Source organism: Salvelinus fontinalis, chromosome 29 (genome assembly GCF_029448725.1).
Source record: "Salvelinus fontinalis isolate EN_2023a chromosome 29, ASM2944872v1, whole genome shotgun sequence".
NCBI lineage: Eukaryota > Metazoa > Chordata > Actinopteri > Salmoniformes > Salmonidae > Salvelinus > Salvelinus fontinalis.
Genome location: NC_074693.1, coordinates 20,315,590 through 20,329,015, shown reverse-complemented (window position 1 = coordinate 20,329,015; position 13,426 = coordinate 20,315,590). Strand labels below are relative to the sequence as shown.

Here is a 13,426-nt window from a genome sequence, read left to right as displayed (position 1 = left end):
GTTTGTTCTACATAACACATTTCTATCTGAACGTTCCAAAACGTGTTATAGACCTTCTAAATCCAGAGGCGCAACATCGCGAGACATCCGTGAACGCTTGCTAAACAGACCAAGCCAGAGTTTGGGTTTTGAGAAGTCAATGAGAGAAAGTGGGAAATTCTTCCTTATTTGTCCATTTTCTCTCAATCTAAAGCAAAACCTAGACTCGATCCAATATCGTAAGTAGTTGAACATTGTCACTTTCACGTGGTTGGAGTAATACAAACTGACACGTTTTCATTTTCGTCAAATCAAGTATATCGAAGTCAACGTCGCCATCACATCGCCTACAAGTGTGATCGGGGATATCTATTAAGCAGTTTCTGCCTATCTTCATACCAAACATTTTTTATAACTAAACCAATGGTTTCCAATGGTAACAAATTAGTCATAGTGGGCAGAACAAGCAAGGTGGGCAGAGCCAAGCACGAGCTAGCGAGATCCTATTGGCGCGTTCTAGCATACATCTGCATATTTCCGTTAGGGAACGCCTTCTTTGTCAAGGGCGCGTGTGCAATTCGCCTTTGCGCTCCTAAACTTTTGCAAAGGGTAAAGTCTACAAAACTTACTACCACATGTGGTAGTGAGTGTAAACGCGAAGCGGATGCTTCACATTTATACTCCGGCCAAATATCTGTCTCATTGTTCAATCTGTGTTCATACGTACTGTATTTGGGTGTGTCCTTCTTTTCTTCAATGATATTTTGTGGCGGATGGCATCCAATATGTTGCATTTTACCGCCACCAACTGGACTGGTGTATAAATCCATTATACTTTGTGACACAAAATGATGAAGAAACTTACCCTACCCTCATTAAAAATCCTCCACCATATTCCACTAATATTAACCCGTTATGGTCCTACACCAGGCAAACGGACACCGCCACGCAACACACCCTGTAACTTCTGAAGTCAGAACTCCAGTCATTCCAATAAAAGTTATACCCCATGATCTTCAAGAATAGGATTTGGGAATATGGAAGTATAGATTAGCCTAATTGTTTTACCTGAGCATGACCCCAAAACTAAGGACTTATTAGCCAGCCCTACTCTGTTGTTTATGATTTTGTTGTCATGGTCGACTGATTGGGCTCATTGATTCAAGTTGAAAAAATAAATGCTGTGCTCATGGAATGGCATGCTTTGAGCACTACTGAAAAGTGCTATTTACATGTGAAAAATGAATGCCATATGCTGCATTTGCTATAGGCCTATTGTTTACCTTTTAGTTGGCTAAAAGGTAAACTTTGATACCTTGATAATATGCAGCTGTTTAAAAGGTAAATCCACAGGTATAATAATAACAAAACACCAACCCGCCCCTGTTTTGGTAAAAAGCTGAAGGATGGGCAGAAATGTAACCACTCTCAGATTAATAGACAGAGCTATGGATGCAAGGACTGACCATCCATGATATCAGCATGATTATTTTAACCATGTTATGAGGCTATACAGTGTTTGTTACATTTACAATGTTTACAAACTTTGGGAAAAAACAAGCTTATATTTTGGGTTCTGGGAGTGTGACAGTTGAACTCAACTCATGAGGCATTTATAAGTTACATTCTTCAATAATCAATGGATATATATATAATGTATAAGTCCAAATATGGATGTAGCAACTACAGATTGCCACTTTAAGTCAATCAAAAGTGTGCAAGTTTGAGCATGTGTCCATTATGCCAATGGATTTTTTTTTTATCAGCATAAATTAGATTGAGCAAAAAAGCCCCACATGTATTCAATAGGCTTGGATCCACACTATTCAGCTGTTGAAGAGGGCATTTAAAAAAAAAAACAATAATCTATAGGCAGCTTAAACTTCTTGAATTTAACCATTTTTGGGTTCAAATACACATTTAGATTTGTGAACAGCCATCCACAACAACCACAATCTGTAAGGCGCAAATAGCTAAATGAGAGAGCAGCAGTGTGATTCACATCAATGCGCTATGTAGATATCATAATAAGCAGTGGTGTAATGTACTTTTAAAAAATACTTTAAAGTACTACTTAAGTAGTTTTGGAGGATATCTGTCCTTTACTATTTATATTTTTGGAAACTTTTACTTCCCTACATTCCTAAAGAAAACAATGTACTTTCTACTCCATGCATTTTCCCGGATACCCAAAAGTGCTCGTTACATTTTGACAGGAAAATGGTCCAATTCACACACTTATCAAGAGAACATCCCTGGTCATCCCTACTGCCTCTGATCTGGCGAACTCACTAAACACAAATGCTTTGTTTGTAAATTATGTTGGAATGTGCCCCTGGCTATCCGTAAATAAAATAAAAACAAGAAAATTGTGCCGTCTGGTTTGTTTAATATAAGGAAGTTTAAATTATTTATACTTTTACTTTTGATACTTAAGTACATTTAAACCCAAATACTTTTAGACTTTTACAAAAGTAGTATTTTACTGGGTGACTCACTTTTACTTGAGTCAATTTCTATTAATTCTATTAAGGTAAATTTACTTTTACTCAAGTATGACAATTGAGTACTTTTCCCAACACTAATAATTTGTGATATCCGTATCGCCGTAGACTACACCACTGCTGTCAGCCTTACCAAGCGTTTATTCAAATTTGATCGTCTTTGGATGCCGACCGAAGTCGCAACATTGGAAGACATAGCTCAGACTGTAGCCTACAAAAACCTATTGCTGCTCTTTTCCCGCGATCCATCAAATACATTTGTTGTGTCATCATAGTGGTCAATGACTTGTGGTCAGACTCGCTCAGGTGGAACAAACTTAAATTTGCGCCTTTTTTCAATGCTGATTTGAATGTCATTGAGAAAACAGAAAAGTTACATAGATTGTTTTTCTTAAACATCCTCTGAATTTATAAGTAATCCTCGAAGTAATGATCTAGTTTTTCAAAAGCATCTAATCTGATACTGTTTTTGCTGGTAACGTAAAATATTACAGTTACCATTTTTTTGTAATCCCTTACATGTAACGGATAACATGTAATCAGTTACTCCCCAACCCTGCAAGTACTTCCCTGCAGCTGCCACCACTACATCTATTTTCTGTGATTTACGTTCCATTCCTACAGTACAGTTAATAACCATTGCTATGAACGCTAAAACAACCTGAAGCATCTATCATAGGGATCCTCTCGGGATATTGTGTCCTACTGAAGGCGCAGAAAATTCCTGACCGGAAGTTACTGTGTTTTGTCTGAAGCAGCTGATTGGCTAGGGCTGGGCGACGCATGCTCAGCATGACAGGCATTTAGGAGGAGCTAGCTAGCTGTCTTTGCTACAGACCTTGCTACAGTAGCTAGAAGACCAGACACTGTAGCAGCCAGCAATGTCTTTCATAAGCTCACAATTATGAATTATGATTAAATACGGCTGTCGTGAATTCTTCATGAAATATTTTTAAAGGAAATCTATGTGGACGTACTGTACTGGAGTTAGTAAGTGTCTCGCTCGTGAAGTGGTCTTTGCCTACGTATTTGCCAGCTAGCATATAGCTAGTTTGTTTTATCTAGTCTCTTTAAATGCCATTAGCTACCACTTTAATTCAAGTATACCCAGGGGTGTCACCGTTGGCTTAGTTAGCTACATTGCTTTTTACATTTGTGCTAATTTGCATACTACCGTTACTGTTCGTGGTTTATCTCGCTTCAGGTAAAAGGATGGAACACGCACAACGAGATAAGTTGTCAGAGCTCGTGGAAGAGTTGACCACATCTGGGGAACCACAACTAAATCCAAATAAACTGAAGGAAGTGAAAAAGATATGCAAGTAGGAAGTTCTTTCCTATAGCTAATTTACTTATTCCGCTTCAACTTTACATACAAATGAGTACAATTTTAATTCTGTCAAACACAACTTCTCCTCTAACAGAGTTTCCAACGACTACATTGAGCACTTCTACCACCTGACCATGACGCAGCTGGCCCAGGAGCATGCTGAGATCCGCCTGTCGGCCTTCCAGATGGTCAGTGAACTCTTCACACGCTCACACCACTTCAGGGTCCTGCTGGTGGACAACTTCCAGGAGTTTCTGGACCTGACAGTGGAGACGGACTCAGATGAGCCTCTGCCACCACCCAAAGAGGTGGCCCGAAAGCTGAAGACCATTGCCATCAAAACTGTGCAAGAATGGCAGGCCACTTACGGAGAAGCCTATAAGAAACTGGCCTTGGGCTACCACTTTCTCAAGCAGGTTAAAAAGGTAAGAAGGATGATTACCCGTATTATATAATTTTAAAGGTCACAGTAAAACAAGTAAATGAAGTGCTGTTTTGCAATAATCTTGTTTGTTTGTGTTCCTTTCAGGTGGACTTTCATGATGTTCAGGCCAGAACACTAGCTGAGAGGAAACGAGAGGAGGAGAGACAGAAAAGACTGGAGAGGATTTATAAAGACAAAGTTGAAAAGGCCACCAAGGAAATGGAAGGTGCACACCTTACATATTATTACTATTGTTTTTATTATCATTATAATAATTATATTGTATCACTTCCTTTATACACCAGGTTCAGGGTTTTCATGCATTGAGTGTAGTTAATGTCTAACTTTTCTGTGTTGTTGTTGCTTCTTCTCAGATGCCTCAGAAGAGATTGAAGAGTGTCTTACAGAGATAAACAACTGCATGAAGTTGCTTCTGCCTGTAGAGTTTGACCTCAGTGACCTAGATACCTCAACCCCAGCCAATTATTCAACCGTTTCTGTCTCTTCTGTGCCTAATGAGAAGACTAGCACCTCCAGTGACCTAGACGAACAGCCCTGTTGTAGTAAAGACTTGGAGCTCCAGAGGGAACCCAAGAATCCAGAGACAAGTACAGCAACGAAAACCAATGAGGAGAAGGAGGAAGAGGATCCTAGTGATGAAGACAGCGATATGGAGGATATTCTGGAAGAAGATGCATTCATACGCAACACAGGACTCATATCTCACAAATACAGCCTGGACCTGAACCTCTCCACAGGTGAGTAGTCACTCACATCTATAGGAACCCACGTAACCTTTAACCTCTCCACAGGTGAGTAGTCACTCACACAGGACAGTTAGACCTATAGGAACCCACGTAACCTTTAACCTCTCCACAGGTGAGTAGTCACTCACACAGGACAGTTACATCTATAGGAACCCACATAACCTTTAACCTCTCCACAGGTGAGTAGTCACTCACACAGGACAGTTAGACCTATAGGAACCCACGTAACCTTTAACCTCTCCACAGGTGAGTAGTCACTCACACAGGACAGGTACATCTATAGGAACCCACATAACCTTTAACATAATTCTCGAAAGAGTTCTAATCAACACTTCAAAAAGACCACGCTGAATAAGAAGTGCTGCTTTTTTTAAATGTGCCAGACAGGGAAGGAATGTCACCTTTCAGTACTTTTCCTCAATCCCCACAGATTTAAAGTTAAAGGAGACAGAGGAAAATGAAGCAGTGGTGAACACCATGAAGGACCTGCACAAACTGCTCAGCACTAAACACCTGCCTGTCGTCCAGTACTGGGTTCAGGTAGGGCTTCAAATTCAACTGATTTTCAAAAACAGTGGGCTGTGCACATCATTCAAACCAAATTGTATTTGTCACATGCTTATTAGTAAACAACAGGAGTAGACTAACAGTGAAATGCTTACTTAAGAATCCGGGTTCGATCCCAGGCATTTTCTCAGCCGGCCGCGACCAGGAGACCCATGAGGTGGCGCACAATTGGCCCAGCATCGTCCAGGTTAGGGGAGGGTTTGGCCAGCCCGGGATATCCTTGTCCTATCGCGGTCTAGCGGCTCCTTGTGGCGGGCCGGGCGCATGCACGCTGACACAGTCGCCAGGTGTACGGTGTTTCCTCTGACACATTGGTGCGGCTGGCTTCCGGGTTAAGTGAGCAGTGTGTCAAGAAACATTGCGGCTTGGTGGGGTCGTGTTTCGGAGGATGCATGGTTCTCGACCTTCGTCGCTCCTGAGTCTGTACGGGAGTTGCAGTGATGGGACAAAACTATAACTACCAATTGGTATCACGAAATTGGGTAGAAAAGGGGCAAAAAAAATAATCATAGTGACACGAGGAATAAATACCCAGTGAATAACAATACAGAGTAAAACTAACATGGCTATATACAGGGAGTACCAGGTAGTAACATGGCTATATACAGGGAGTACCAGGTAGTAATATGGCTATATACAGGGAGTACCAGGTAGTAACATGGCTATATACAGGGAGTACCAGGTAGTAACATGGCTATATACAGGGAGTGCCAGGTAGTAACATGGCTATATACAGGGAGAACCAGGTAATAACATGGCTATATACATGGAGTACCAGGTCGTAACATGGCTATATACAGGGAGTACCAGGTAGTAACAAGGCTATATACAGGGAGTACCAGGTAGTAACATGGCTATATACAGGGAGTACCAGGTAGTAACAAGGCTATATACAGGGAGAACCAGGTAGTAACATGGCTATATACAGGGAGTACCAGGTAGTAACATGGCTATATACAGGGAGTACCAGGTAATAACATGGCTATATACATGGAGTACCAGTACCTATTCGATGTGCAGGGGTACGAGGTAATTGAGGTAGATATGTACATATAGGTAGGGGTAAAATGACTAGGCAACAGGAATAATAAATGACAGTAGCAGCAGCCTATGTTTGTAAGTGTGTGTGTGTTGGGGTGTCAGTGTGAGTGTGTGGTTCCAGAATTGGTGCACTGGTACCACTTGCTGTGCGGTAGCAGAGAGAACTTGGGTGGTTGGAGTCTTTGACAACTTTTTGGCCCTTCCTCTGACACCACCTGGTATAGAGGTCCTGGATGGCAGGGAGCTCTGCCTCTGTGATGTACTCGGCCGTACTCACCACCCTCTGTAGCGCCTTGCATTAGCTTTGAAGTTGCCGTACCAAGCAGTGATGTAGCCAGCCAAGATGCTCTCTATCATCAAACATGGATAAACCAAAATAATGGTCCTTTAGGACCTGTGTACATGTTCCAGGACAGCTTGATAGTAATGTTGATACTATTTAGGACCTGTGTACATGTTCCAGGACAGGCAAAAAGTTAAATACTTTCTCCCAAGGTTTTCACCAAGGCGGGTGTGCCAGAACCGCTCCTCAGACGTGCCATAGACTTGAAGTCGTCACTGGAGAGAGCTCTCCAGAAACATGAAGACCTGCACATTGACTACAAGGCCAGGCATCGCAGAGTGGTGAGTACAATGAAAACATTATTTAGCAAGAAGGGCAGGTGTCAAGAAATATAGTAATTTGCAAGAAATCCAGATCATATTTTTCTTTGCATGCATTCGTCCTTTTTACTCTCCAGTTGTTGATGTGACTTCTCAGCCTGGTTGCAAGTATATATTTTTACCAGCAGAGGGCACTATTTCACAACGTATTACCCACAGAGAGGAAGAAGTTTGCCACTTGCCATACTTTTTTATTTTTATTTAACTAGGCAAGTCAGTTAAGAACAAATTCTTATTTTCAATGACGGCCTAGGAACAGTGAGTTAACTGCCTTGTTCAGGGGCAGAAGGACACATTTTTACCCTGTCAGCTCGGGGATTCGATCTTGCAACCTTTCGGTTGCTAGTCCAACGCTCTAACCACTAGGCTACCTGCCTCCCCATACGAGTAGGGAAAGGGGGATAACTAGTCAGTTGTACAACTGAATGCATTCAACTGAAATGTGTCTTCTGCATTTAACCCAACCCCTCTGAATCAGAGAGGGGGCTTAATCGCCATCCACGTTTTCGGTTCCCGGGGAACAGTGGGTTAACGGCCTGGCTCGAGGGATTGACAACTATCAGTACGGTACTGAGGATCATTTAACAAACGTCAGTGTGCAGATATCTGTGTGTGGTCTCTATTATCCACAGGTAAAATAATTTTTTAAAATACAAGTAAGTAGATTGCACTAATGCAGTATGCATCAGTTGCTGTGTTTTTAATACAGACATCTTTATCCTCTTCACTTTTACATATTTATGTTCAGATCTTCTCTGAAAACTGTGAAATCCCACATGTTATTGTTATTGATTTTCTCATTGGAAAAAGTGAGCGGCATCATTGACATGTTGTCCATGGCCTCAATACCATTAACACCTGAAGGCAAAAGTCCCTCAAATCTAATTCCATGTTCAGCACTTCTGTAATGTCTTTTATTTTAAATAGTTTCAGGGCCTGGAAGTGGAAAAACCACAGTAGTTGTATTAAAAAAATGAATAGTTGGACATTTGTGCGAGGTATGATAGCGGTATTGAAATGGAACGCATCAGGCTGAGATTAGTACAGCGAGAGAGAATGGAGAGGCAGGGCTTTAGGTATTAATAGACAGAACCATTTCTCTCCCTCTCTGGAATACTACGCATACCTAGCAGTTATGAGACTCATCATTATGACACCTGATGTCCCTTTTTAACTGGGCAGGGAGAGCGAGCGAGAGCGTTGCGTTTGAGGGAACGCGGAGAAGTGACAGTGACAGAGCGCCATACTGCTACCTGTAAAGGTTTATCACTGTCAGACAACATTTCCAATGCCGTGTGATAAAGCAACAACTTAAAGTCCTTTATCATAATTAGTTTTTCCTTTTTACCCTTAAAAGCATTTCATTACTGTATTCGCTTTATCGGGGCTCTGACAAGGATGTGATTGCTTTTTCGACTCAATAAACCCGTGCTGATTGGGAGTAAAATTGAGAAATCCAAAAGGTAAAGATGGTAGTTTAGCTGCTTCTCACTCCACTGACATAAAAACATAGACGTGAAGTCAAGGAACAAAGTAATTACCAAAACAACTCAACCCTTAATAGCCTTGTAGTTAGTATATTTGTATGGCTTCAGCCTGCAGGACTACACTACATTGTACCTCCTCACAGTTGCATAACATAACACAGAAACATTTATGAGATCCAATCATGGATTTGGATCATTTATGTTACGTTTTAATTATATGTTGCGTTAATTCTCTATCGGGCTTCAGTGAGTACAACAGAAAGCAAAGTATGCTTGTTTTAAACGTATCCATGAAAACTGCTTTAATTAAAATGTACTCTTGACATCAATTTGATATTTGATTGAGCAATCCATACTCCATGTAGGACCCACTTCTCCATCCTAGTCCTATTGTAAATGAAAGGGCCAAACCTTAACCCACATCCAGACTGAGTGCCTGCTGTACTGCAGTATCCCTCTTCCTCCAGCAGTATCCCCCTTCTTCTAGCAGTATCCTTCTTCCAGCAGTACCCCTCCTCTCTCTCTTTCTGTCTGCTGGCAGTGGCACCCATTTGATAAATGGAAGAGGTGGATGTGTCTGACACCAGCACTCTGCAGCTGGCTGGATCTCATTTAAGCACCTTTAATTATTGGTCACTGAGGTTTATGGTAAAGAAGGGAGTATTTGTAAAGCAGGCACCTTTTCAACCCCCTCCCCACACATTGAACATGCAGCATGGGATGAATATTGCGTTGTTTACCCAGATAAGGCATCTTATCAGGACCAGGAGGAAGAGCAGTAATTGATGTCTCTCTGTTTTTCACATTGGGAAACTGGAGATAAACAGAGAGAGTCTTTCCCCCTGCCTGTTCTGTGCTTCATCCTCACCTGATCAGGCCGTGTGTACAATATCTACAGACTGACTGGTATTAATGTTAGCACCACTCCACACTCTGTCTGGGAGCTAACGGAGAGGCTTGGCAGGCCTAGTCTGTCTTCACCCTCTGCACTCCTGATCCACACTGACCACTGATCTGTACAGGGTTCAGTCAAGCACATGATCACTCATTTGAGATCAGTAAGCAGGATAACTGTTGTTATATCCCCGAATGTCATTATCTTTATGATGTTCAGAGACTGGGCCTATTTAATGTGAACCACTTTCAGCATGCATTTATCTAGACATAGTTCAAATATATTCATCAGATGGGCTAAGTAATAGTCTCATCATCCTATGATTGCGCCCGTGTCACGTCGCTGGTTGGCCCACTCTGCCTGTTCCAGACGTTCAGGATAAAGACATTGGGGAAGCTGACAGTGTCGTTTGGAGGATGTAGACATATATAACTTCATCTGTCAGGTGACCTGGCGGTCCCCTCCAGGATGAGGTCCCGGGGGAGGCCCCTAAGGGGCCCTCATTAGTGTATCCCCCAGACACCCAGTCCGGTAGTAGGTCTGGAATATGGACCATTTACTATTGGCTGGTACCTATCTCCACGTCCCCAAAGCATCCCTCAGTCCCCCTTCTGTTTGTCTTCATGTCAGATCCTCTCCCTCCCGTTGAATCTTATTTACCCAATATGCCTTTTCTCACTTCATTACTTTATGACAGAAACTCTTTTTATCAAATGCTGCTACAAAGTACCACATAGTATTTGGACATGGCTCTTGACCACAGAACCAATCGAATAGTAGCTAGGCTATATATGCATGGTGGAAATACTCATTAACATCAATCACTATGTGACTGGAAATGCTTTCCAAGACCAAAGCACATTTTGCGTCAGGCTACATTTTCTTATGTAAAGAAAGTAAATGCATTTAAATGATTCTTGCATTAAAGCCTTTACAATCTTCACAGAACACATTCTCCCTCCACAGTAATGCATAATGTAATATACTGAGGAGATGGTGTCTGTCTGTTTGTCTGTGGACTTGTGTGTTTCTGAGACTGAATGCTGTCTTACAGCCACAAGGGACAGCCTGGCAGTGAGGGGCATTACATTGTCTGCATAGACAATGGAGGACAACTTAAAGAGTTTTTCACCTCCAGCAGTCTTGAGTGTGTCCTCCGACCGACCGACTCGCAGCGCTTAATTCCATTCCCCTGGCCGGGCATTCCCCTGGCCCAGCCGCCTTGCTCCAGCAGCCCATACACCTGAGTTATTGGTTTGCTGTAATAATTACCTTCCAGTGAGAGTGGATATTAGCATATAAATAGCAGATGAACGAAGGACCATCACAGCTGAGTACATAACATTTTTGGTTTATAAGATTGAATGGGTTTTTAAATGCATAGCCATCAAACTTGCCAAAAGACAAATGAAGTTGAGTTGTCTGACGTTGCCTCCTAAGATATTTTTTTTAAAGGATAACAGACTTAAGGAGTACACTGGAGCGGGCGCTTCCCAGGGCACAAAGTCATTGAGATTGCTTACACAATTAATTAGACCATAGAAAATATATTGGAGGGCACAGGGAGCACTTTAGCCCCCTGAAGGGTGTTTTTTCCAGTAAGTGGTGGATATATAACCCGAACCTCACCTACACCTTTCACTGGGGGAAGGGACGGAGGTTTGGACATGGCCAATCCATAGTTCACCCTGGATGTTTCAAAGCCAAGTAGCGCTGGGAAGGAATGACACGGCAAATAGCACTGGGAAGGAATGGCACGCCAAGTAGCACTGGGAAGGAATGACATGGCAAATAGCACTGGGAAGGAATGGCATGCCAAGTAGCACTGGGAAGGAATGGCACACCAAGTAGCACTGGGAAGGAATGGCACGCCAAGTAGACTGGGAAGGAATGGCACGCCAAGTAGCACTGGGAAGGAATGGCACGCCAAATAGCACTGGGAAGGAATGGCACGCCAAATAGCACTGGGAAGGAATGGCACGCCAAATAGCACTGGGAAGGAATGGCACGCCAAGTAGCGCTGGGAAGGAATGGCACGCCAAGTAGCGCTGGGAAGGAATGGCACGCCAAGTAGAACTGGGAAGGAATGGCACGCCAAGTAGAACTGGGAAGGAATGGCACGCCAAGTAGCACTGGGAAGGAATGGCACGCCAAGTAGCACTGGAACGGAATGGCACGCCAAGTAGCACTGGGACGGAATGGCACGCCAAGTAGCACTGGGAGGGAATGGCACGCCAAGTAGCACTGGGAGGGAATGGCACGCCAAGTACCACTGGGAGGGAATGGCACGCCAAGTACCACTGGGAGGGAATGGCACGCCAAGTACCACTGGGAGGGAATGGCACGCCAAGTAGAACTGGGAGGGAATGGCACGCCAAGTAGCACTGGGAGGGAATGGCACGCCAAGTAGCACTGGGAGGGAATGGCACGCCAAGTAGCACTGGGAAGGAATGGCACGCCAAGTAGCACTGGGAAGGAATGGCACGCCAAGTAGCACTGGGAAGGAATGGCACGCCAAGTAGCACTGGGAAGAAATGGCACGCCAAGTTGCGCTGGGAAGGAATGGCACGCCAAGTACCACTGGGAGGGAATGGCACGCCAAGTAGCACTGGGACGGAATGGCACGCCAAGTAGCACTGGGAAGGAATGGCACGCCAAGTAGCACTGGGACGGAATGGATCATATTCTTATTTAATGCGCCTGCTTCTGTCTCTAAAATGTATCATGGACACCTTTGCAGATTTTAAATTAGCCTAATTAGGGAAATGTGTATAATTTGATATTTTTTGGAATGAAAAAAGAACACCCATTTTCCTGATTGAATGACATACAATTATTATCTCTGAAATACAAAGGAATAAATAAGTAACAAATAACACCGCAGTTGTAGCCTAAAGCTGCTGTATTTGCTATGTAGACCATTCAAGGGAAGATATCCGTATAGTTAACTTAAAATAAAAAAATATTATCTAGGGGAACTGTCCTGGAGTATTTTGTAAGAGGGAGAAAATGTGATTTTCCTTATACGTTGTACAGGATAGGAAAAAGGTCTGTTTTTAAATGCAAAGGTGGGGATAAGGGATAGAGCCCATGTTTTAGATAGGCTTGTGTCAGCAAAATGTTTCTCCTCCCCATGCACACCCCTGAATAAGAGTTACAACGCTGCCATCTCAAGATTGCAGTCCTGATTTTATCACTGCAGAATTAAAACTAAAAGAATGTCTGACAACCAGGAATTTCTAGTGGGCTGGTAATATTATTCCATGGTGTTTTAATCTATCAACGGAGAAATAACTGCTTTGGATTAAAGAAGACAACTGGTATAAACAAAATAGCAATCTCCTTTTCCACAATTGCTAGCTATTGGAAATGAAAGACTGTACCTGGGCCTGGAGTAATGTAGAACGTTTGTGTTGCGTTGTGGATTGCACTTTGTCTCCTTTTCCCTGAGTTTGAGGGTGGAATCCGCTAAGTTAGAATAGAGTTTTTAAAGCGATCATTTCTATGGTAAACATTAGGTTGGGGGATTTGGCTGTCTCGTACCTTACCATTGTGGTAACACTTTACACTGTGTCATGACACGTTATAACAAGGTCATAACCATGTCATAACAGCTGACATAACTTGTCATAACCTGTAATAATATGGTATTACCACTGTCATGACCCATATATTTACACCTTTTGTGACATATATTGCTTTTTATGGCTGGTTATGACACCTACATAAAAGGGTCAAACCCACATTTATTCAAATTAGTTTTTTCCCT

At 42.6% G+C, this 13,426-nt stretch overlaps 1 protein-coding gene across 1 annotated transcript in view; it reads left to right on the top strand.

Moving 5' to 3' along the window:
• Positions 1 to 3,275: 3,275 nt before the first annotated feature.
• Positions 3,276 to 13,426, top strand: part of uvssa (UV-stimulated scaffold protein A) — a 30,158-nt gene continuing 20,007 nt past the window's right edge. The window contains exons 1-7 of the mRNA XM_055888571.1: positions 3,276 to 3,473; positions 3,688 to 3,805; positions 3,908 to 4,238; positions 4,343 to 4,463; positions 4,612 to 4,995; positions 5,435 to 5,544; positions 7,108 to 7,236. Of these exons, the coding sequence (XP_055744546.1) occupies positions 3,449 to 3,473; positions 3,688 to 3,805; positions 3,908 to 4,238; positions 4,343 to 4,463; positions 4,612 to 4,995; positions 5,435 to 5,544; positions 7,108 to 7,236 (1,218 nt within the window). The 5' untranslated portion in view covers positions 3,276 to 3,448. The remainder of the gene's footprint in view (positions 3,474 to 3,687; positions 3,806 to 3,907; positions 4,239 to 4,342; positions 4,464 to 4,611; positions 4,996 to 5,434; positions 5,545 to 7,107; positions 7,237 to 13,426) is intronic.